The sequence below is a fragment of the Trichosurus vulpecula genome, chromosome 6, assembly GCF_011100635.1.
Source record: "Trichosurus vulpecula isolate mTriVul1 chromosome 6, mTriVul1.pri, whole genome shotgun sequence".
In the NCBI taxonomy this organism is placed as follows: Eukaryota; Metazoa; Chordata; class Mammalia; order Diprotodontia; family Phalangeridae; genus Trichosurus; species Trichosurus vulpecula.
Window position 1 is genome coordinate 257,972,792 of NC_050578.1, and position 25,261 is coordinate 257,998,052.

At 50.0% G+C, this 25,261-nt stretch overlaps 1 protein-coding gene across 1 annotated transcript in view; it reads left to right on the forward strand.

Annotated features, from left to right (window-relative positions):
* CREB3L1 (cAMP responsive element binding protein 3 like 1) overlaps positions 1 to 8,123 on the forward strand; it is a 53,884-nt gene extending 45,761 nt beyond the window's left edge. The window contains exons 9-12 of the mRNA XM_036764443.1: positions 1,436 to 1,535; positions 2,490 to 2,616; positions 7,359 to 7,626; positions 7,974 to 8,123. Of these exons, the coding sequence (XP_036620338.1) occupies positions 1,436 to 1,535; positions 2,490 to 2,616; positions 7,359 to 7,626; positions 7,974 to 8,010 (532 nt within the window). The 3' untranslated portion in view covers positions 8,011 to 8,123. The remainder of the gene's footprint in view (positions 1 to 1,435; positions 1,536 to 2,489; positions 2,617 to 7,358; positions 7,627 to 7,973) is intronic.
* Positions 8,124 to 25,261: the final 17,138 nt, after the last annotated feature.

Consider the following 25,261-nt stretch of genomic DNA (forward strand, 5'->3'; position numbering starts at 1 on the left):
GCAGTGTGGAACAGTGGGTAGAGTACTGGGCTTGGAGCCTCCAAGACCTGGGTTCAAATCCTGTTGGTGAAGTTGTTGGACAAGTTTCTCTTCCTAACCCTCAGTCTCCTAAGCATTAAGATGGGGGTGATGATGGCACCTTTGTGGGTTCAGTGGCTTTTCAGTCATGATCCCACTTGAGGTTTTCTGGGCAAAGATACTGGAGCGGTTTGCCATTTCCTTCTCCAGCTCATTTTACAGATGAAGAAGCTGAGGCACACGGTTAAATGACTTGCCCAGGGTCACTCAGCTAGTAAGAGTCTGAGGCTGGGTTTGAACTCGGGTCTTTCTGACGCATAAATGTTAGCTGTTATTATTGTTATTAGGACACATCGGGGCTGGCTAAGTGACAGAACAGGGAAGACGATGAGGCGGTGGAGGGCGCTAGGAACAGCGCTGATTTCTCTGTCTCTGCCTCCAGTTAGCTGTGGACCGACTGCTTTTCTTTCTTCCTTATCTGGGTCTGGACAGGACCGGGTTCTAAGAGGTCTGCTCCGCGGGCTGCCTCCGGCCGGGAGTCGGAATCCGAGGGGTCTCATTCCTCTCTGCCGCTGCCTCGTGGGTGACGTCTCCCCGCTGGTTGCCTCTCTGGGCCTCAGTTGCCCTCTCTGTCAAACAAGGGGCTGGGGCATTAGAAGGTCCCTCGGGTGGTCTGGGATAGGGAGCAAGGACAGGGCTGCCAAGGTGTGCGCCTCCCTCTCCTGCTTCTCCCAGAGAGGTCAGCCCCACCTTCTGCAAGGGCCTTCACTACTTGGGAGAAGAGGAAGGGGAAGAGATAGAGGGACGCACCGTTCCAGCTGACCCCGCTCTGGAGCCCCAGGTCTGGCTCCGTTCCAGGGCGGGGAGCACATTGCTGGAGCTGTGCTGCCACCTGCTGGACACTCTAGGAATTTCAGCACCACCTGCGCATAGCGGAGCTGGGAATGGGGACGCTTTCTGAACCAACTCCTGCCATTTTACAGATGAGGAAACGGAGGCAGACATAGGTGAAGTGACTTGCCCAGGGTCTCACAGCTAGTCGGTGTCTGAGGCAGACTTTGAAGTCAGGTCTTCCTGCTCTCTACCCACTGAGCCATCCAGCTGTCCCTAAGTAGCAGTATTTAAACTCAGGTCCTTGGACTGCAGAGCGCTGTGCAAAGGCCAGATGGGGGTGGGCCATCCCTCCCACTGAAGCCAGGAAGTCCTGAATTCGAATCCTGCCTCAGACAGGAAGGGAACGGAAGCACCTGATGAGAATGAGGGGTCAGAGACACCGAAGGAGCAAAGGAAGAGTTAACGCATTCAGAGTTAGCCCTTTGAGTCTTGGCCGCCCACCCCACAGCTCTGCCTCGGTGCCAGGGTGGGGGGCTGGGCAGAGCCATTCGTTCTGGTGACCTCTCCGTTGTGCCATCCTCAGAACCCTTCTGCAGCAGCTCCAGAAGCTTCAGGCCCTGGTGACGGGCAAGCTCTCCCAACCTTACAAGATGGCTGCCACCCAGACGGGGACCTGCATCATGGTGGGTGGGCCCGCCCCTCTTCTTTCTGCTCTTGGGGTCATCCTTGCATTGCCCAACCAGAGCCAGACTGCTGCCTCCCGGGAGCCAGGGCAAACACCCAGGATGCTGGGCAAGGGCTGGGGAGGTGCTGGGAAGGTCCTGTGGCGACTGGAGAGGGAGGTGGGAAGAATTGGTGACATGTCCACTGATGGCACTGATGGTACCCATCTCCCACTGGGTCAATGCCCCTCCTCCCTCAGGATAGTCCTCAGGTCTCTCCAGGGACTCTCTATGGGTGAGGGTGGGTAGAAACCACAGTGTTTGTGGGCACCAGGGCAAGGGGGTGGTGACAATCCATCCCTTCCAGAGGCTGGGCCTTCCAATCTTTATTTTTGTGAGGCAATCAGGGTTAAGTGACTTGCCCAGGGTCACACAGCTAGTAAGCATCAAGTGTCTGAGCCTCAGATCCTCCTGACTCCAGGGCCAGTGCTTTATCCACTGCACCTCCTAGCTGCCCCTTCCTTCAGGTCTTTAAAGGGGGGAAGACAACTTCCAACAACGGGGGGCAATCAAACCTTCTAAGTCTGGGAAGCTTTGCCTTTTATTACCTGTATGACCTTGGAAAAGTCGCTTCTTCCCTCTGGGTCTGTTTCCTTTCCTTCTATCTAAAATGGGAGTGAGGAGGCATACTGGCCTTCTAAATTCACGATTTTCACAGCGTTTCTTTTCCAGCATTGCCTTACCTGGTGGTCACCCACACAGGCCCCTTGGATGGTGGGAGGGATAACCTAAGCTCCCTACCACCCCCCATAGCTTTGTTCCATCAGCTTGGCCCCAGGAGGAAGGATAGATGCTGCCCATGTGGCCTCTCATCCCCAGTGGCCCCATATCTGCCAAGACACACAGCTGTTTCCTCTCCCTAGTCCACCAGGGTGTGGGGAGGGGCAGTCCTCACTTTGTCTCTCTGGTTCCCAGGTGGTGGTGTTGTGCTTTGTCCTGGTGCTGGGTTCCATCATGCCGTGCCTCCCAGAGTTCTCCTCCATGTCCCAAACGGTGAAGGAGCCTCCCCTCCCAGCTGCCAGTGTCTACACAGCCAGCCAGAGTGAGTGCTCTGCCTTGCCCAGCCCACCCTCAACCTTTCAGTCAGGCGATTCATCCCAGTAAGGGCCATAGGGCCATGGAACAAAGTACTCTCCTGGGAGGCAGTCAATAAACATTGATTAAGGCACTGTGCTAAGTTCTGGGGATACAAAGAGAGACAAAAGACAGTCTCTGTTCTCAAGGATCTCACAGTCTAATAGGGAAAACAACATATAAATAACTGTACAAATGAGTTCTAGACTGAATAAGTTGGAGGCTATCAATAAAGGAAAGTTAATAGCATTAAGGGGGATTAGGGGCCTCTCCTCGTAGATGGGATACAATCAAACAGGAGAGAAGACATATACAGAAATAATTACGATGCAAGGGAGGGTTAGATATATGTGGGGTTGGGGGAGGGGTCCAGATAAAATGCTTTGGAGAATTCAAGGAGGGAGAGACAACATGGGAAAGGCAGGGCTACACAACAATTTGTGTGATGAAGATCGAGGGGTTCCGGTGGACCACAAACTCAATATGAGTCAACAGTACATCATGGAGACCAAAATATGCCCAATGAGACCATAAGCTGCATTAAGAGGTATGACCTCCAAAACATGACATACTTTCACCTGCTCAATCAATCAACAAGTGTTTTTTAAGGCCAACTGTTTGTCCTGCACTCTGTTAGGGGACACAAGAACAGAGAATAACACAATCCCAATTCGACGTGAGCTTGCATTCTGATGGGAAAGCCCAATGTACATGTATAAGTATATACAGTATAAATACATGTTTAAGTGTATACAGTATAAATACAAATGTATACAAAGTGACTAAATGCAAGGTAGCTTGGGAGGGAGGGCGCTAGCAGCTGGGGGACCAGGAAAGATTTTGTGTAGAAGGTGATGCGTGAGCTGTGTCTTAAAGGAAGAAAGGGATTCTGTGAGGTAAAAGTGAGGAGGGAGGGCATTCCAGGTTTAGAAGTGGTAGATGGAGTGTGGCGTCTAAGAAGCAGAAGGAAGGCTAGTTGGGCTGATCACAGAGGGAAGAGGCTGTGGAATGTCCAGTGAGTTGGGTAAGCTTGTGAAGGGCTTGCAAAACAGAGGAGCTGCTATTTTTCCATTCTATCCTAGAGGCAGTCAGGAGAAGGGAAGTGACCTGGTGCGACACTGGAGCATCGTGTCCAGTTCATTTTAGAAAGGATGTTGATAAGCTGGAGAGCATCCAGAGGGGCCAGTCAGGATAAGGAAGGGCCTTGGGGATCTGCCAGGGGGAAGGCGAGTCTTGAGAAGACTCAGAGAGGTTACAAGAGCTGTCTGCAAGCACTCAAAGGGTAGGGAAGCGTGGAAATGGATTAGCTTTGTTCTGCTTAGCCCCAGAGGGCGGGACAAGAAATTACAATGTGGCTTTGGGGGATCAGCATGAGGTGGATGAAGATCCAGCAAGAAATGGAGAAGGAGTGGTCAGATAGGAAGAGGTCCTGGAGATGGTAGAGAGAAGTGTGCATCAAAAGAAAAACAGTGATCAACAGTGCCAAAGGCTTCAGAGAGGCAAGAAAGATGAGGGTTGAGAAAATGCCATTAGGATTGGCAATTAAGAGATAATTGTTACTGTTCAGTTGTATCTGATTCTTCATGACCCCATGGACCATAATGTCCTTGGGGTTTTCTTCACAAAGATACTGTAGTAGTTTGCCGTTTCCTTCTCCAGTGGATTAAGGCAAACAAAAGTTAAGTGGCTTGCCTAGGGTCACACAGCTAGTGCATGTCTGAGGTCGAATTTGAACTCAGGTCTTCCTGATTCCTGGCCTAGTGCCCTATCCGCTGAGCCACCTAGCTGCCTCCTAAGAGATCCTTAATAACTTTCAAAAGAGCAGTTTTGGCCAAATGATGAGGTTGGAAGCCAGACTAGAGGGTTAGTAAAAGAGTCAGAAAAAAAGGAAATGAGGGCCTTGAGTGTAGATGGCCTTCTCAAGGAGTTCACCTATAAAAAGGAGAGATATGAGACATAGCTAGCGGGAATGGACAGATTAAATGAGGGTTTCCTCATCTGTAAAGAGAATATAATAGCACCTACCTCACAGTGTCATGGTGAGATTCAAATAAGTAAGATATGAAGTGATTTACAAACCTTAAAATGTTCTACAAATGGTAATCGTGATGTCTGGAAGGATGGGAAAGGCTTCAGCGTCCAGGGAAGTGGGAGAAACAGATTCCAGATGTGGGGAATGGGAGTGAAATGAGCAAAGACGGGGAGGTAGAAGAGGGCAGGATGACAATAGGGGACAGGGAGTAATCAGTCTGGCTGGAACATTGTCCTTCAAGACGGGGAGCGGTATAAGATAAGACTGCAGAGGTAGGTTGGAGCCAGACTGTAGAAAGAATATTTAGGGTTTGTTGGTTTTAAATACTTAATTCAGTAGTAACTGAGGAGCCACTAATGGTTTATGAGGAGAGGAGGGACCCAGTGAGTGACTTCTGAAGGTGTAATTACTGGGCTTCTCCTGAGCACCAGCAATGGGCCGAATGCTCTTCCAACCCCAGATTCAGCTCTCCTTCCGGCTTTGGTGAGCTGGCAGCTGGAATAAAGAAGAGGAGACATTTGTGTGGGTAGGGGATGGGGGAATAAGAATCCACCCAGAGGGCAGAGGGCATCATCTTGGCATATAGAGCAGTGTGGAGCTCAGCAGCTGCAGAAGAAATTGAAGTTGCACTCAGAACTTCCTGGCTAAAAGGGCAGGTTGGATTTATTGGAAGTGATGTTTAAGCATGTCTGGACTAAGGGGAGAGGAGCAGGAAAGAAGCCAGATGTGGCCTGATCAGAGAGGGAAAAAGAGAAAGCCTCTGGCAATGTCACAGAAGGCAGAGGAGGGACCATTATTATGTTCAGAGTCAGAAGGCCTGAGCTCAATCCCTGCTTCCCTATTCTGCCATGAACTAACAGTGTGAGCTTGGATTAGCCTCAGTTCCCTCATCTGTATGGAGTACCCCACCCATACATAGAAAATGAAGGCTGGAGACTGGGAGACTTCTGAATTTCCTGCCAGCTCTAGAGTGGGTCAATAGTGGCAGATGTCACTATGGGGTCGAGGAGGATGAGGAAGGAGAGAAGGCCAAGGGAGAACCTCGAGAGAGCAGTTTCAGCAGAGCAATGGAAGGGGAGCAGAACCAGCTTTAGGGTTAAGGGTTGAGTGGGTGGAAAGGAAGTGGAAACAGCTGAGAAAACTCTAGTGAGAAAAGAAGGTGAGAAATAAAACAACATCGAGGAGTAATAGGGTCAGGCCAAGTTTGGTGGAGCAGAAGGGAAAGAACCAGTGAAGAAGGAAAGGTGAAAAATACCAGAGGGAACATACCTGAGGAAACTAGAAAATATGATGTGCGCATGCGCGAGCATACACACACATACACACACACATACACACACACACAGCACACATATATATATACATACACACACATGCACACACAAACACACACACACACACACACACACACACACACACACACTCCAAGTGCTGAGCCTGGGTTCAAATCCTAGTTCAAATTCCCAGGCCTTGGGAAAGTCTCCTAACTTCCCATGTCTCTAAGGTCCCTCCCAATGAGATGATCATGTAGCACCATCTAGTTCAAACCGAACCTCTCCAAAAATCCCCTCTGCTCCTCCCCACCCCCAAGAAGGGCTCCCCTGGGTCTTTGCTGGAGGACCTCCAGGAAGGTTCACTGACTGAAGGTAACTGGTTCCATTCATGGTCAGATCCAACTGCTGGGAAGTCCTTCCTTATATCAGACTGAAATTTGCCCAGGCCACTTCCAGCCACCCCAGCCTCTAGGGTCAAGCAGAAACATGTCTAATAATCCCTACTTTGCTAATACTTAAAGACAATTATGATATCACATCTAAGATGTCTTGGTACAATTGCTTACCTTGGCTTTACACATGGGAAACATGGATTTTGGAATGAGCTGGTTGAACCCCTGAGAAAAGAAAGAGAAATGTGATACGAGGGAAAGAGAGGGTACCTATTTGGGGGCCAGATGTCCTGGGTTCAAATTCCAGCTCTGTATGATCTTGTTTAAGTCACTTAACTTCAGTTTCCTGACCCGTAAAATGATGGTGTTAGACCAGATAATCGCAATTGTTCAGACATTTTTCAGTTATGTCCCACACCTTGTGACCCCATTTTTGGAGTTTTCTTGACAGAGATCCTGGAGTGGTTTGTCATTTCCTTCTCCAGCTCATTTTACAGATGAGGAAACTGAGGCAAACAGGGTTAAGTGACTTGCTCAGGGTCACACAGCTAGTGTCTGAGGCTGGATTTGAACTCAGATCCTCCTGACTCTAGGTATAGCTCCCTATCTGCTGTGCCACCTAGCTAAGATTCATTTAATTCAACAAACATGCCTTCCAGCTGTGACACATTCTGTTTTTGATGTCTTCCTGGCACTAACATTTGATTTTCTTCTGATAAGACCGTTAAGTTCCATGAGGGCAGGGGCTGTGTCATTTCTGTCTTGGCATCCCCAGGGCCTGGTATATAGTCGGTGCATAATCAATGCTTGTTGATTGATTGATCTCCAAGGACCCTTCCAGCCCTGACATTCTAGGATCTAAAGAAGGAAGGGCAGATGGTACCCTAGTCCCATGCTAGTGAACAGCTCCTTGGTGCCCCAGCTCCCCTGCTCAATGTTGTCCCTTCTCCTCCACCTCCAGTCCCATCCTCATTGTCTGTCCCATTCACCGTGTCCTCTCAATGTCCCATAGTGCCATCCCGAAGCCTCCTGTTCTATGATGAGGGGGCCAGTTCACTGGAGGATGGCTACAGCTCCCTGCTGCCTGTGGAACCCCCAGAAGGCTGGGAGACCAAGCCAGGTACCCCTGAGGAGCAGCAGCCCCAAGATCATCTCTCCCATGGCCACCTGGCCAGCTCCCATGAGGCCACCAAGTACCTGAGCAAGTCCCAGCTAGAGGCCCCGGATGGGAACGACACCCGCCCTGACTTCATCCACCCCAAGGAGCGATTCCATGAGAGGTTGGTGATTGAGGTCCCCCGGGGTGTCAGAATGAGATCCAATTATGGCTGAGAGCAAGGCCACTGGCTGGCAAGCCACTAACCCTCCCACAAAACCCACCCCGACTCAGTTGTTCTAAATACTAGGCAAGCCACTTTGTCTTTGTCTTCCTCATCTGTAAATCAAGTTAATTTTACTTGTATAACTGACCTCAGAGAACCATCATGGAGAAGATGACTAAAGAGTCATGCAGGGTGCTATCAATGAGTCCTTATTATGATGACTATCAGCTTCAGGCAAGGGGGCAGTAGTACCAAGATCTGTCACTAACCAGCCACTCCCGCACTCTCTTGCTTCTTGCCATCAGAGAGACGCGTCCAAACGGCACCACAACGTACTTGTAGCACCCACCAGAGCCCAGGATACAACCTGGACCCCAAGCCACTCAGAAGAAGGGGGACCTTACTCAACACTCCCAATCTGATCCATATCCCTCCCACACCCAGCCCCTCCTTCTCTTCCCTGGTGGCTCCTGCACATCCCAGGCAGGAGAGTCTGGAAGGATGGCACTGAGGGCGAGCAGGGGAGAGGGAGAAGGGGAGGGAGAAGGGGAGCTCTCCTCTTCTCCCTCTTCCCATCCTGGCCTTGAAACATGTTACTTCTCCCAGGGCCCCCGCAGCCTCTCCGAAGTGGGGGTCCTCTCTCACCCATCACCACTACATTCAATTGTCCACTAGTAAGGAGCTCTGTTTTCTCTCCTCCCTCCATCCCTGCTTCACCTTTAATGTTCCCTCTCTCCTAGCCCCAGGAGCCCTGTCCTTAGGGCCAGGAGATGGGCATAAACTCTCAGTCCGGGGCTGGATTGTACATAGGCACCATCATCACATTCCCCAGCCCCTCCCCTTCTCACCCCTCATCCTTCATCTCAGCCCTCTGGGTAGAGCAGGATTGGAAAGTGTCCATCCCTTCCATCTCTTAAGCCACTTTCTCTTCCAGGGGAGCTCCCCAAATCCACTGGGGGAGGGGGGAGGGGAGGCCTGCCCAGAGAGTCTGTCCTGGCCTTGGAGATGGAATGGGACAAGGTAGGTCCCCCACCCCCACCCCCAGCTTCCCTCGAAGCCTCCTGGAGAACTCCTGGGCAAAGTTGTTCCCTTGGATAAGGGGGGAACTTTTCCTAGGACTTCTCCAGGTACTTATGCCCTTCCTTCCCCTCTCCCCCATTTCTTTCTTTATCATCCCTCCCAGAGATACCACTGGGCTGTCCCTCCCCACCCCCTTGGCCCAAAAAACCACTGTGTCATCAGAGCTCCCTTGTCCAGTCCTCCCAATCCCAGGACGGGGGTCGGGCCAGGCCCCACTGCCCCTCCACTACTGTACAGAGACCAAGAGCAGAAATTGTTTGTAAATAATGAACCTTATTTTTTATTACCGCCAAATCCCTAAGATATTGTATTTTAGAAGCCACTCCCCCGCCCCATGCCCCACTTCCTCCCCACTCCCTTTTTTCCATTTTGTATTTTATGAAGTTAGTGCGGGCTTAGCTACTCCTCCCTCCCTGGAGGCTGGGGGGAGGGGGACCCACTCCCCGCTCCCCCCTCCCCTGGCCTCCCCATGCTGCCCAACTGCTGGGCTTTTGAAATTGCCTCCCTCCTCACTCCATGAGCTGAGCACACGCTTTAGAGAAGCAAAATTAAAACAAAAAAAAAGATTCAGCATCAACCTCTTGTCCACGTGCTTTTCTCCCTTTGGGGTTGTTGGGGCAGAAGGAAAGGGTGGTGGCAGGAAGGGGAATTAATCCAGCTTTGAGCCGAGGTCCATACCCAGGCTGCCCTCAAGGGCCACCCAGACTTGCTTAACCAGCAAATATTTATTAAGCTCCTACTATATGTTGGGCATATAAGGGTGAGTATGCACAGGTCCCTTGCCTTAGATGAGTTTCTAGTTTAGCTTGGAAGTCAATTCAATCCAACAAGCCATGAATGGTTGGATGGATGGATGAATGAATGAATGAATGAATGAATGAATGAATGAATGAAAAGGAATTTATTTAGTGAGCACCTACTGTGTGCCAGGCATCTTGGGGCTACAAAGAAAAAGAAATGAAACTGTCCCTGCCCTGAAGGAACAAGGTTGAGTTTCCTCAAGCCCGGCTTTGGGCTAGATGGGTCCCGGAAATAAAAAGACAAAAACGAAGCAGGCAATCCAGTCCCTCAAGGAGTTCGCATTCCACAAAGAAGAAACTACATCTGCCCCCGTGAGGAGGTACAGGATTCTCATAGAATTGTTTTGGTCTTTTTGGAAATGGGAGAGCAGGAACACTTTGGGTAGGGGGGAACAGGAAAGGCCTCGGGGAAGAGGTGGTCCCCTGGGCAGGGCTTTGACGGAATCATGGGATTCTGGGAGGAGGAGATGAGGAGGGACAGCGCCCCTGGCCTGGCAGAGAACACACAATTCATGGCCGTGCATGCTGATGTTTTATTCCACAAATATTAAGCTCCTACTATGCACATGGCACTGTGCCGGGTACCAGGGGCACAAAGTTAATAAAGAACACTTACCCCGCTGTGCCACCTATTAGCTTAGTGATGTCAGCCCAATGGAAAGAGATGTGGTTATGGTTTCAGAGGACTCAGGTTTGAATCCAGTTTCTGACACGCCCCATATGGCCAAATGAGAAGGGCTTCAGAGGTCTAGCTCTGCATCTCTGAGCTAAGAGCTCAGGGTCTCAGTGACCTCTGAGATCTCTACAGATGCAACTTCGAGGGTCCTGTCACTCTCTCAAGTAGCTTATGATCTAAAAGAGAGAAGGGAGGAGATGAGACCCAAATAACTGATACATCAGAGGCTGTGCTGAGGATGTTGGAGAAATCCAAGGAAGGCTCTGGGAGACAATTGAGGACCGCCAGGCCATTTTCCCTTGGGACTGAGAGGAGGATGGGTTTTGGGGAAACTTTCATGGCAAAGATGGAGCCTGGCTTGGGCCTTAAAGAAAGAGAGAGAAGGACGTCAACAGATAAAGAAACAGATTTGGGGAAATACCTCTATGTTAAGTAAACTTGTGGAAAGCCACTGGGGTATAGAGGGGTGTAATAAGCTAGGGATGGGAAAGTAGATTAAAGCCTTGAATGGCAGACTGAATAGTTGGACTTGGCTCTAAAGGCAGAGGGGAGCCACTGAAGGCTCCCGGACCCTGCACAGCTTGAAGGAAGCTCAACATCTGGTCAGGCAGTCACAAAGAATAATAATCAACAGCCTGGAATTCTTTTCTCCTCAGAAAAAATAAACTGGTCCATTGTAGGGGTGGAGAGTGAGGAGACTCCATATTATGGGAATATGACACCTAATCTGCCTAAAGATAACAGATAGCATTTGACAGTGCAGAGGAAAGAATGATGGACTTGGACCTAGTTTCAAATCCCAGCCCTGCTACTTACTGCCTATATGACCTTAGCCAAATCACTTAACATTTCTGTGCCTCAGTTTCCTCATCTGTAAACTGAGGGGGCTGGACCAAAAGATCTCTGAGGTCCCTTCCATCTGAAGGTCTATGATCGTATAATCCCTCCCCGATGCTGAGACTCTGCCAGAGGTTCCATTCAGACCTCATTTTCATCCATCAACAAGCATTTATTAGGCACCTACTGTGTGCCACACACTAGGTATACAATGAATGAAACATCCTTACTCTCAAAGTACTTAAAATGTCCTTCCAGGCCCTAAAGCAGTTTCTCCTCTCTTTACCTACCCCTAGCAAGTCCTGGCCCTGGGGAGGAAGCTGGAGTCTGACTGAGACTAAGGTAAATCGAACCCACCACCTTGGGAGGATCCAGGAACTCAGATATCAGTTCGAGGGCCCAGGGAACATTCCATCCTATTCCTGCCATGTTGGTTAAGCTCCTAATACAACTAATTAAGATCACTCTTGTAGGGAAAATATCTGGCTGACAAGTAGCCAAAATACCAGCTTCTGAACTACTGAGGCAACATGGGGGAGAGGAAAGTATTGAATGTGAAGTCAGAGGACCCCAGTTCAAATCCTTGCCCTTCTACTGTGGGACAGTAGACAGATGACTTCATCTCCCTAGGCTTGCTTCTTCAGCTGTGAAATGAGAGAATTGGACCAGATGGTGTCATGGGTCCTTTCTAGCCCTAGAGTTATGATCCCATGTTGTAGTCATTCATTCAATATTCAACATGCTTTTATTAAGCACCTACTATATGCCAGGTACTATGCTAGGCACTAGAGAAAGAAGGCAAAAAAAATACACAATAGAATAATTTCTGACCTCAAGAAATTTATCTTTTTCTGGAGAGGAAATAACATGTCCCCAGATATGTAGATAGACTCTACAGGCATTTCTGAGTGGGGGTGGGGCTACCTGACAGGGGATGGGGAAATGCTGAGTATAGGAGGTCTCCAGCTGAGCCTGGAGGTGAGGTGAGGAGCTAGGAAGGCAGGCTGCATTTGGAGGACAGCCTGGGCCAAGGCCTGTGGGGCAGATCTAACGTCATGTACAGGGAACAAGTTGTTGAGATTGGCTGGAAGGTGATGTGCGTGAAGGGCAGAGAAGGGGAAATTAGCTCTGGTGATAGGGTGGAGCCAGGCCAGGAAGGGCTTTCAATGCCAACCAGAGAGGTCGCACTTGATCCTAGAGGCAACAGGTATCACGAATCAGAACTTCTGGGGAGGAAAGTGATGTGCATTAGACCTGGCTAGACCTAGTCTGTGACCAAGGGGTCATATGGTAATGAAAAGAAGCCTGGCTCTGAAGTCAGAAGCCTGGGGTTCCAATTCTGGCCCTGTAGTTGCACCTGGGCAAGTCACTGCACCTGGATAGAATGTAGGTTCTTTTTCTGTAAAATAAGGGGGTTGGACTAATGGCCTCTCAAATGTTTAAAATCGGGACCCTCCAAGTGTTCAAGGCTTAAGCATCGGTGGATGCTCGCCTCATTTACCGGGGCCAGAAAAGGAGACTGGCAGCACCCGACCTATGATCAGCATTCCACTTCAGAAGGATTTGACTTCCTGGACTCCTGAACTTTGGCTGCCCTGACCTCTGAGACCTAACTCCTCCCTCCCACTCTGCCTTCTGACCACCACAACCCACAGACTCTGTCTAGATTTCTGAGTCCCTGACTCATGTCAGATGTCAGTTGCCCCTCCCAACCTGGCCCTGTTAAATTCTGCTGCTGCTGCTGCTGATGCCCTGGTGTGATGGAGACCTTAATTACCCTCAGGATTTCTGGCCAACTCAGCATTAAGGATGGTTAGCCTGAAGAAGGGAAGATTTAGGGGATGATAATAATAAATTAAATTAATAATAATAAAATATTAAATTTTTAAAAACTGAATAAATGTTTGTTGACTGACTATATACAAAGGTGGAATAGACTTCCTCAGGAAGGAAGGAAGCAGGCATTTATTAAGCACCTACTAAGTGCCAGCCACTATGCTAAGCACTTTACAGATATTGTCTCATTTAATTCTCACAACCACCCTGAGAGGTAGAGGCAATTATTATCCCCATTTAAAAAATGAGGAAACTGAGGTTAAGTGACTTCCCTAGGGTCATCCATCAAGGAAGTGACAGCAACTGGATTTGAACTCAGCTCTTCCTGACTCCAGGGCCAGTCATTAGCTGCCTAGGAGAGAGTGGAGGCCCCCATCACCAAAGGGAGGGAGACTTTCTAACAATTAGAACTATCCAAAAAGAGACAGCATGGATAGAGAACTACCTCCCAGTTAGAAAGACATGGGTTCGAGTCTGGCTTCTGACACATCCTAACTATGTGACCCTGGGTAAGTCACAGTCCCAGGTAACTCTGAGTTCTTAAGAGGCAGAGCAGGTATGGATTTTTCCTTCCTGGGAAGTCCATTGTACCAGTGGAATCATGGGTTGACTCGAAAAACAACTTTAAAAAGAACCATCCAATGGGGGAAGGTACTCCCTCCAGAGGCAGTGAACACCCCTTCACTGGAAGCTTTCAGGTGAGACTGGAGAGAATTATCCTAACAATTATGGAAGGATCCACAGGAGGATTGGGATGCTTCACTTGGTTGTGTTTCTCAACCCTGGAGATCTGGGCAGCAACTGGTCAAGAATGTCGTCTGCTGGGCTCTTGTCAAGGCACAGACGTCCAGTGAGAGCACAGGACCATAGATTCAGAGGCCATGAGGCACTCCCCCCGCCCCCATCTTACTGAACTGAGGTGAAGTCAGTTGCTGCCAGAGACTTCTGGAAAGACGTGCCTCAGATACTTAGTGATTATGTGACCTTGGACAAGTCACTTACCTAGCCTTGGTTTCCTCACCTGTAAAATGGGAGTCATGATGGCATCCCACTTCACAAGATTGTCATAAGGATCCAATGAGATGAGACTCTTTGCCAAGCTCAAAGCTCTATGTCAATGCTAGTTGGAATGGAATGTCAGAGGCTCTCTAATCCATTGTCCTCAATATTATTGGCCAGGGTCCCACAGCTAATAATCTCTGAGTTTCTATGATTCTCCCCTCTGAAGCTACCCTCTCCTTTCCTTCCCTCATACACATTTCTGGAATCTTTTCTACCAGGACCAGAATCAGCTGCTTCTTTGGATCTGGTCCGTTGACCGGAATCCCCCGTGTTGATCACTGCTTGCTCCTGGGCAGTCTCATAGCTGCTTCTTCTGGCCTGTTCTGGGCCTCACCTTCAGCACTTCTGGGGGTGAGGTGGGGGCAGTATACTGCAGGCCCCACTGTTGACATGCAACTTCAGCTGCTTTTGTTCTGGTGTTGGGACCCATGCACAGCTGCAGAGGTGGCATCATCTCCAATTACAGGCACTGTCACTCTTACAGACAGGTGACTGTTTCTTAAATGCCAGCCATCCTCCCCCAAATTGACACAACAAAGCCTTTGTTGGAAATGTGTGCCCCAGGCTGCTGGCACAAGGGGGACCAGAGAGAGCAGATCAGAGGCCCCAAGAAGTCATTTTCCCAGCAGGTCTGATGAGGCCATGGTACAGCTACAAGGGAAAATACCTCTTTATTTCTTTACCAGGAAATCCTCGGCTAATTGATTTAGAGCTGACGATGACCTTAGAGCAGAGACTCTTAACTTTCTGGGTGTCCTTAGACCACCTCTTTGTCACTCTGGTGAAGCCTATGGACTCTCTTCTCAGGATAATGGTTTTAAATTCATAAAAATCTGTAGGATTACAAAAGAAACTAATTATATTGAAACACAGTCACCAATTTTTTTTTTAAGTTCATGGACCCCAGGTTAAGAAGACCATCTGGTCCAACCCCATCATTTTATCATTTCCAATCCAATCCAATCAACATTTAGTAAGCCCCTACTGTGTGCCAGGCACTGGGGATACAATTAATAAAAAAGGCAGTCCCTGGCAGTCCCTGAGCTCCAGGAGCTAATCTAATGGGGGGAGGAGGGACAACAGACAAAGGGAGGCAGGAAAAGGGTGGGGAGAGACAAGGTTTCAACTCTTCTGGGCCTCAGTTTCCATATCTGTAAAATGCCAAGATGGGCCTCCATCACCAGTGAGGTCCACTGAGCTCTTAACACAGGTTCCTGTAAGTTGTGACCTGTTTTGTGAATCTTGGCCCGGGCTTGCTGAAGACCAGCTTGTTGGACTGTCCTTTCATCTGCAGGGAGGTAGCAGAGAGGGAAATGGGGGCTGGGGGAAGAGAAGGGAGGAGGGCACTCAGAGCTGGCTGCAGCTCGAATTCCAGTCCGTGACCCTGGGGAGGAGGGATAACTAAATCAGCAGATGATAGTAAAGGGTGAAGTGTAAGGACAGAGGAAAAATGTACAAAGGGCCCTGAAGGCTTAGAGAGCCCAGCAGGAAAGAGCTAACAGGAGCCAACGGGGAAACCCAGCGGCTGATCCATCTGGGAGAGATAATGACAAAGCCAGAAGTACCGTAAAGCTTGTTGTAGGAGGCTGCCCTGCCAGGAAGGTGAGGCTGACAGCCTCCCAGTGTAGGGGCCTGGGGAAGCCTGTAGGCTTCAGACACAGCGTAGTGGATGGGGCACCCCTCTCAGGGCTCCTTAGACCTTAACTCTAGGAAAATCGAGTGCGGAGGCGAAAGCTTCTTTGGAACAAAGGAGTCAGGGTAGGATCATAGAATTACGTTGGAGGAGTCTGGTCCCTTTACTGATGGATGACAAACTGAGGCCCAGAGAGGCTGTGACTGGGCCAAGGTCAAACAGATAGTAAGAAGCTGAGACAATTTCCACCTAGGTCTTCTGATTCCAACACCAGTGCTCTGGATTTGGAACCAAAGGGCCTGGGTTCAAATCTTAGCTCTGCTACCCATGAACTTGGGCACCTCATTTTCCCACTGGGCCTCAGTTTCTTCATCTGACAAATGAATTGACTAGAGTTCAGAGTTGGGGAACCTTTGGCCTCAAGGCCACCAACCTTGAGGACCTAGAGGGCCACATGTGGCCTCGAAGCCAAAGATTCCCCAACGCCAGGCTGGACCGTTTCTAGTGCTCAGTCCTCAGACTGGTATTTAGCAATCTCTGCAGGTTGTGAAGATGACCAAGATGTGAGTCTTGCCTTCAAAGAATCGACAGTTTAATAGAGGAGACAGGCAGGTACTCAGATAACCACAGTCCAAAGCACAAGATAACCAGATGCCACAGGGGGGTGGGGCAAAGGAAAGTGCCCATCTATCTGGGAATGACTGTAGAAGATTGTAGAAGGAATATGGATAATGGGAACCGAGGCTTGAGCCTGGAAGAATGAGAAGAATGTTAAGGAAAGATAAAAAAGGGGAGAGGGCAGCAGGGGCAAAGGCCTAGAGGCAGATCTAGAGCTGGAAGGAAACTTAACCATCATCTAGTCTCTCTCTCTCTCTCTCTCTCATTGTACAGATGAGGGAACTGGGGCTAAAACAAAGTGACTCACCTATGGTCACACAGCTAATAGGAGTCAGGACTTCCTGACTCCAGGTCTAAAACTTGATCAATATTGGCTCTTGGACAGTATTGGACAGTTGATGGAAGGAAGACAGTATGGAGGTTTGGTTTCTAGACCAGGCTCTGCTCTGTGACCTTGGGCAAATCATTTCTTTTTTTCCTCTGGGTCTCAGTTTTCTCATCTGTATAATGGAGATAAACGTAATTGCACTTCTTACGAGGTTTGGAGGACTGTTCTGAATGCTTATCTGTGAATTGAGGAATGTAGCTCTTTGATATTATGACTTTATTCTGTAGGCAACAGAGAACTACTGAAAGTTTGAGAGTAAGAGAGGGAGTGACCTGAGAAGAGTTACTTTAGGAAGAATAATCTAGGCATAGGATGGACTGAAAAGGAGAGAGACTAGAAGCTGAAAGGACAGCTAGGAACCAATTCAGTTTCGTTTATTTCATCAAAGGTTCCTTAAGCACCTACTGAGTGCATGGGCCAGTGCAAAAAGAACATTTATTAATCATCTACAATATGCCAGCCACTTTACAAATATTATGTCATTTGATCCTCATAACAACCCGGAGAGGTAGAGGCTATTTTTATCCCCATTCTACAGCTGAGAAAACTGAGGCAGACAGAAGTTAATTGACTTGCCCAGGATCACACAACCAGAAGTGTTGAAGGTAAGTTTTGAAGTCAGGCCCAGCATGCTATCCACTGCCTGGATGCCAGATTTATTTTGGGGGTGGGGATAGGGAGGATTTAGGCAAGACCCGTTTTCTGCCTTCATGAAGCTTACTGTCTGGTGGCTGTTATTGGGATTGTCAAGGCAAGCTGTAACGAGGGTCAGAACCAGGTGGCGGCGTGTAAGAATGGAAAAGAGAAATAAAACGAAGGCACCCCCGGGACTGGCTGGGTAAAAAGGGAGAAGAATATGAGGGAGCCAGAGGCTACTTTAAAGTTGCTCTCACCCTACTCATTCAACCTCTAACCTGCAAGACTGAGGAGCCTCTCTGCGAAGGCTGAACCCCCAGTTCTGAGGCTCCAGAAGGCTCCAGAAAAGATCTGCTCTTGCCACGACCTCATGATGCCTCACCTCTGACGTCGGTTCAGTTCCCTCCCTCCCTCCCCGACTCCTCACATCCCAGATGGCACTCAGAAGATCCCTGGAGTTCAATGGGTTAAAGCCAGTTCCAAAGTCGTGCTTTTGTCAACTGCCCCCGCCTTCCTCCGCCACCCCACAACACCCCCCCTCCGCCCCCCGCCCTCCACCTGCCTGAGGCAAGGCTGCAAATACCAGGACTGGGGAGGTGGGAGGCGGGGGGTTGAAGTTGAGGAGGGACTGGTTGACAGGGCTGCTTGCTGAGAAGGTGGGAGAGATTGACAGCAGCCAGAGCTGAGGGGGCCGGTGACTGGCAGCTGCTGCGCCGCTGGGAAGGGGTTCTGGCGGGCAGGCGGGGAGGAGCTGTCGGGGCGGAGGTGGCCAGAGGCAGTAAAGCACAGCTCGCTCTCCTCCTCCCACGGGAACGCTGGCCCTGGCTGACACCGCGCAGGGTTCTCCAAGTGCCTTGGCTGGCCCCCGCCGGCAGCCTGAGCCAGGTTCCTTGTCCCGGGACGGAATAGGGCTGACTAGGCTCAGGAGAGCTGCGGGGGCAGCGGCGGCGTAGGTGTCGGTCGTAGGTCGCGGTGGCGGGCTGCTCTGCGCTGCGCTCCGGGATCTACAGGGTTAAGCGGCGGGTTGCGAGTGTCTCTAAGGTGACATTACAGCCAGAGTCGGAGAGCTCAGAGCGCAGAGCGCAGAGCGAACTCGAGCTCCTTCCCCGCCGCGCTCCGCCGTGCGCTGCCCCGCATCTGCCCCGCATCCACCCCGCCTGCGCGCAGAGCCGCCCAAGGGCTCCCGAGGGCCAGACGCCCGGCAGCAGCCTGCCAGCCTGCCGAGGACCCCTCGGGCTGTAGCCTTTCCCCTTCCCTCTCCCCCTCCCTGCCCCCCTGGCTCGGGCTCCAGCTGCGTGCGTCTCTGCCTCCTTCCTGCCTTGGCACCCGTGCGGGTCTTCCAGAACTCCTCGCCTCCTGCTCCTCTTGGGAGGGAAGCGCACCGCCCCATCTCCCCAGGAGCCGCGTCCTCCCTGAGAGGCGAGATAGACTAGGAGAGAGTCGTGAACTTGGCCTGAGACCGAGGCTGCGGGGTGCACCTGCTCCCTGCCCCACAGGTGGCCCGACCCGTGCTCAGTGCCCCGTATCCCCAGCTGAGAGGGCGGCCGGCAGGATGGCAGAGGGGCCCAAGAAGGGAGGAGGCTCGGTCGCCGGCGGTGGGAACCCCCGGGACTGGACAGGCCTGAGACGGGGAGCAGAAGCCGAGGAGGAGGTGGTGAGGCGGAGGTGCTGGCGGAAGGAAGGGGGCGCGGCGCGGCCCGACTTGTCACTGCCGAGGCTGGCGTGGCCCCGGGGCACGGCCGAGGACTCCCCAGTGGAGGAGCAATTTCACCAGCTGAATCTCAGGAAACAGGTGTCTTACAGGTAAGGTCACATGTGGGGAGTGGGGAGGGGGCATGAGGAGCCTTCTAGCTGGGACCCTTCCGCTGAAATGGGGCCTCACCTTGCACCTACAGTCAACTACGGTAACCATCTACCCTTCCCAGGATTTCGTCTAACCCCATTTCTCATCAACCTTTGTCACTAGAGGTGAGAGGCCCAGCTCCCCCTAATGGGGGTGACAGGTTCTTCGGCAGGCACGATCCAGCAGTGAACTAGGGAGCCAGGCAGCATTCTCCTCTGGGTCATCATGACGTTTGGCATGGGGGGGGGGGGGGCAGGGTAAGCACACAAAGCAAGGAGATGCCCCACCCCCCTTCTCTGCCCGTGACGGGGGAAAGGGGGCTGATGGATGCTAGAGCATCACTCTTCCTGCATCTCCCTCTACCTCCCTGCCACTCCAGTGTCCTGTCCCCCACCCAAGCTACCCCCGGCAGCTGAAGGGGAGGGACTCAGATTGCGGCATGTGCCCCCTCCTTGCCTAACAACAGCGATTGGACGAAATATTTGCTGTCGATATGCAATCGAATTTTTTCTATTACTTGGCTTGGCGAAGAGACACGTGGGAGAAAGGGGTAATTACGGCATGAAAAGAGGATTCAGGAACCCCATCTCCAGCCCCAGCAATGTGCTCGGTGAGGTCAGGAGGGAACCTGGAGCTAGGAGATACCCTGGAGTTGATGGAATCCACCTCGCTCATTGTACAGATCAGGAAACTGAGTCTGAAAGAGAACTAGTACCACAGAGATAATAAGACCTGGGCCCTTGGACTCCACATCCAAAATCTTTTCGCTGGACTTCACAGAAAGCCAGACTGCCATGGCTGCAGCAAGGACTGCTGGGAAGGAGTTTCATCAAAGCAGCCCAGTCCTGGGAGTGTGGACAATTTAGTGAGCCTGGCAGGCAGCCCACTCCAGCCCAGCTCATCATAGTCTGTCCTTGTCACCTGCCATAGAACTGTGCATGGCTGGTGCCACAGGGCCCTCTAGGCTCACTAGGGTGGCACCTTTCTCACTAGAAGGGTGGATGAGTGAGGGAAAGAATACAGTTTCACTAAGGCATAGAATGGGCTTGAGGAAATAGCTTGAATTCTGGCAATAGCCTCTTTGATCCCTTAATAATATAAGGTTACAGATGCGGGATGAGCAATCTTGGGCTGAAAACAACTGTCCCTGTTACGGTCCTGGCCACCTGGGGGTGGAGGGAGTCACCAGCCGGTCATGAGCATGGCCAAGGAAGGATAAACAGAATTGGGGGGAAGAGTTTGGTGGGGAGGAGAGAAAAGAGGAGGGTGCCAGAGCAGGATGGAGGTTGGGACGGAAGTTTGGGTAGAGGCGCTGAGACAGATTAGCTCAAGGAGTCCTGCAGAGAGGTGATCTTGAATGGCCTTTGATAGGAAAAGTCAGTCCTTTGGGGATCTGGGAACACAGTATGAAAAGATCCAGGATAATCAGATTCTTTTCAGCCTGCGCGGTGAGAGGGAGGGGGGGAGGGGGTATCCGGAAGAGGAGAGCTCAGGAGTGGACAGCTGGAGGGAACATAGCAAACCCTCCATCGTGGGTGACTGGGGACCCGTGTGATATATGTCAGACACTATGCTTAATGCTGGGCATGCAAAGAAAGGCAACAGTAATTAAGTAATTACCATTAATAGTACTTTATATATTATATAGCACTTTAAAGCACTTCGTATTTACATGCATATAGAAATCTCATTTGATCTTACAACTCTGTGAGCTGGGTGCTATTACTGCCCTCTTTTTAGGGATAGGGAAACCGAGAGTGAGATGAGTTCATCCAATCAGATAAGTTGCCAAGACAAGGTTTGCACTGGGGTCTTCCTGGCTCCAACTCCAGCACTTTGCCCGTCTGAAAAAACACTATCCCTGCTCTCCATGAGCTCCCATGCTAATAGTGGTGAATACGTTGGTTCATATAAGATCTATACAGATGACCTCAGAGAGGTCCTGCAGAAGATTTGGAGTGGACCTGAGAACAGGAAAGCCTCCTTGCCAGTGGAGGCGCCATGGAGGGGGCTAGCATCAGCCAACCAAAGTCAGTTCATCCTACCGGTGGATTTTATAGATTGGTGCCGAAAGACATGGCCCCTCCCCCTCACTGTGAGGACTCTGATGTCAGGAGATGAACGGTTTGGAAGGGGAGGGGAGGGAATAAGCATTTATATGGTGCCTATGTGCCAGGCACAGTGCTATGTGCTTTGTGAATATCTCATTTGAGATATTTGAGGTAGGGATTATTATGATGACGATTTTACAGTGGAAGAAACTGAATTTGGGAGAGATTAAGCGGCTTACCCAGGGTCACACAGCTAGGAAGTGGCTGATGGAGGATTTGAACTCGGGCCTCCCCAACGGCAAGCCCAAAGTTATATCCGCTATGCCACCTAGCTGCCAAGGAGAGGTGAGGTCCTTCTCTGGCCTGGTCCTTGTAATTATAGGGAACAGGGATGTAACAGGGCATCAGAATGGGAGAGGAGCTGCCCTAGAAAAGAAGAAGAAATCCAGTCTGGCCACCCCACTCTGGGGCTGGCCATAGAGCCCCCAAATCAGTGGATCCTGGGCACCTCAGGGCTTTCTCAAGAAAACCAGCAGTGACTCCTCATCCATACTGTACCCACAGATGGCACACTCCTTAGCCCCTTCTGACCCAAGGAAACAGGTTTGGGGAAGAAAGCCACTCTTCTGGTCCTGGTGAGACACTATGGGGCAGTAAAAGGTAGTCATGAGTCTTGAATTCAAATCCTGACTAAGGCTCCTTAGGGAGGCCATTTAACCACTATGTGCTTCACTTTCCTCACTTGTAAGATGAAAGGTTTAAATCAGAGGATCTCTGAGCTGCCTTCTGGCTTTAACTCTATGATCTATAATGACAACCCTCATTTCTGAAGCACTTTAGGGTTAACAAAGCTCTTTTCTTCTAGGGAAATAGGCCCGAATTTAGGGTTAGGGTTAGTTAGAGCTGGATCCAAATAAGGGACAGATGGAGATGGTGGATGAGGCCCAAGACCCTAGCCCAGAATTAGGATCTCAGTGTCCCTGGGTGAGGTCATGCTCTGTGTTAAATCTCCCTACCAACCCTTCATGAAGGATTAATAAGAGAGGTGAATGAAAAGTCCTCCACAAGCAGAAAGGGCTGGGAGAGATTCCAGAGCCAGGGATAGAAGGGGAGGAAGGCTCCGCCTTCCATATAAAGTGAGCCTGAAGATATAGGTCAGGGCTGGAAGCCTGCCAGTTCCATTTTGAGTCACGTACTAAGTAAGAAGCAATAGGCCAAGCAGCTCCTGGGCCCCTGCACCCAGGGACCACCACCTGGTCCTCTCTAGCCAGCCCAAATAGTACTTGGGCACCGCTCTTAAAAGAGATGCTTTCACTCTCCTTAGAATCCAGACAGGTGATGTCTACCTCAGAAAAAGGAACAGGAGAAAGAGTCACAGGTTGTGATGGAAGTGAAGGGAATGTGCGTGGGAGCCTCGAACCCCTTTCAACACAGTCTGCATTTGTTTACAGAGTACCTACATCCCAGGCACTGGGCTGGGCCTTGAGGAGACAGACAGGGAGTCACTGCCCTGTCTGAGATCTCCTTGTCCTGGGGTTATGACAGGCTGACTACCAGCACACAAGTGAATCTTTTGGTTTAGAGGTTTTCCATAAGGCAGGGAAGGGGGCAGAGAGGGAAACCTAGACCTGCAGCCCCAGGTAAGGGAGTGTTGAGTGTCTCTACCCTGACTCTCACTCCCATCACCCAGGTCCTTACAAGGGACAGGACTGTGTGATAAGAGGGTCAAGATTTTAGACTCAGAGGGCAGGTGGGTGTGACCAGAGAGGAGATGACCAATCAAGAGACCAGGAACATTGTGGCTTGTAATCTAATCAGTAGATACCACTAGGAGAAAAGGGGAGTGGGGGGAGGAAAAATAAGTCTGCTGGGAGCATTTGGTTTTGGAGAGAGGAAACTCAGAGCTACATAGACTGACACAAGATGCCTAGTCACTTGGTACACAGTGCCAACCATAGTCATACCCCTTCCCTTATTTCATTCATTCATTCAACAAGTATTTATGAAATGCTTACTGGGCCTGCAAGAAGCTTCCGTTTATTGTGGAAATCGTAATGTCAGATTTTGAGCTGAAATTCGGGTAGGTGTCTCAGTGGGTAGATCTAAGTTCAAATTTGGCCTTAGACACTAGCTGTGTGACATTGGGCAAATCACTTCATCTCTGTCTATCTCCATTTCCTGAACTGACTACCTCCCAGAGTTGTGGTAAGGGTTAAGTGAGATAATATCTGTACAGTTCTACGAACTTTAAAGAGTTCTATAAATGCTAGTTATCATGTTATTATCATCTAGCCTAGTTTCTACTCTATTATTATCTAGCAATTCTCAAAGTGTGGTCTCCAAGAACAAAACTATTTTCATAATAATGCTAAGATGTTTTAATTTCTAATGCAGTAAATACCGATAAATATAAACCCACATGAACAAAAGCTCTTTGGGGTCCTCAATAATCTTTAAGCGTAGAGGAGTCCTGAAACCTCAGATTTTGAGAATTGTTGATCCAATCAGTTCTTTCATTTTACAAATGAGGAGACTAAAGGCCAGAGGGGTTAAGGATTTGTCCAGGGTTCCACAGGAAGCAGGTGCCTGAGCTATGACGACGTGTTCCCCAAATCTTTGAATTCCAAATCAAGTTCTCCTCCCACCATACTGGCCACCTGAGTCAGTCCCTCTGTCCCTCAAAAGATCCCTGCTGTGTTTAGGGACCCTGTACTGAGAACTAGATGGAATACATACAGAAGGAAGAAGCAACAGGACAGAAATGGGGCTGAATTATGTGTTCCACTAATTAATGTTTCCAAGGAGACTTAAGGTTCCACAGAGGGACTTACATAACATCATCTCGTTTCAACCTCACAGCCAACCTATGAGGTAGGTACTCCAAGTGATGTACAGATGGGGAAACTGAGGTTGGGAGAAATGAAAAGACTGATAAGGGTTAGAGGTTTGATTTAAACCCAGGTGTCTCCTGGACTCCAAGCCCACTCCACCCAGCTGACTGTTAGCCTTCTGAGGAGGCAGTTTGGGGGAAAAGAATAAGATCCAAGGATCCTGGACCTAGTGCTGAAAGGGATATCAAAGGTCATCTAGTCTGACCTCTCATCTTACAGATGAGAAAAGTCCCAGGTGAAGTGACTCCCTATTACCTCCAGGATCAAATATAAAATCCTCTCCTTGACATTTAAAGCCCTTTATAACCTGAGCCCTCTCTCCCTTTCTAGGCTTCTTACATGTTTCCCCCTTCATCTCTTTAACCCAATGATGCTGTTCCTCACAAAGGGCATCCCTTCTCCCAACTCTGCCTTGGCACATGATTTCCCCCATGCCTGGAATGCTCTCCCTCCTCGGCTGCCTTTAAGACAGCTCAAAACCCACCTTCTGAAGCAGATCTTTCCCACCCTTCCCTCTGCACCTACCTTCCATTTACATTCATCCATTTCAGTCCTGTCTGACTCTTTCTCACCCCATTTGGAGTTTTACTGGCAAAGATACTGGAGTGGTTTGCCATTTCCTTCTGCAGGTCATTTTATAGATGAGGAAACTGAGGCAGACAAGGTGAAGTGACTCACCCAGGGTCACACAATACATACGCTGTATATACAAGGAGGGCAGGGATTGGGCTTTTGCCTCTTTGCATCCCCAGTAAGCACTTCATAGATGCTGTAGTAACTTACCCAAAGTCACACATGTAGTAAGCATTAGAGATGTAATTTGAACCCAGATCCCCTGACTCCAGAGCTGTGCTCCTCATCCTTTGTACAAGGATTTGTTTTGTTTGTTCCCAGGGGGAAGAACTTGAAGTCCAGAGAGGAAATTACAGGGAAGCAGGTTTCTGGGGGATGGGAGGGAAATCACTCCTCGTAATTAGTGATCCAGAGGGAATGGTCTGTCTCAGGAGGAAGGGAGTTCCCCCCATCATGGGAGCTCTTCAAGTGGAGTCTTAACCATTTGTGGACAATGTAGCAGAGGCTGCTCAGTTCAGTTACAGATGGAAAAAGATGGCCTCTGAAATCCCTTCCAACTCTGAGATTGTGTTGATAAGCATCTATTAAGCGCCTACTAAATGTCCAGCTCTGTGTTAGGTTCTGGGGATAAAAATACAAAAGTGGAAGATATAAAAACAAATACACTTT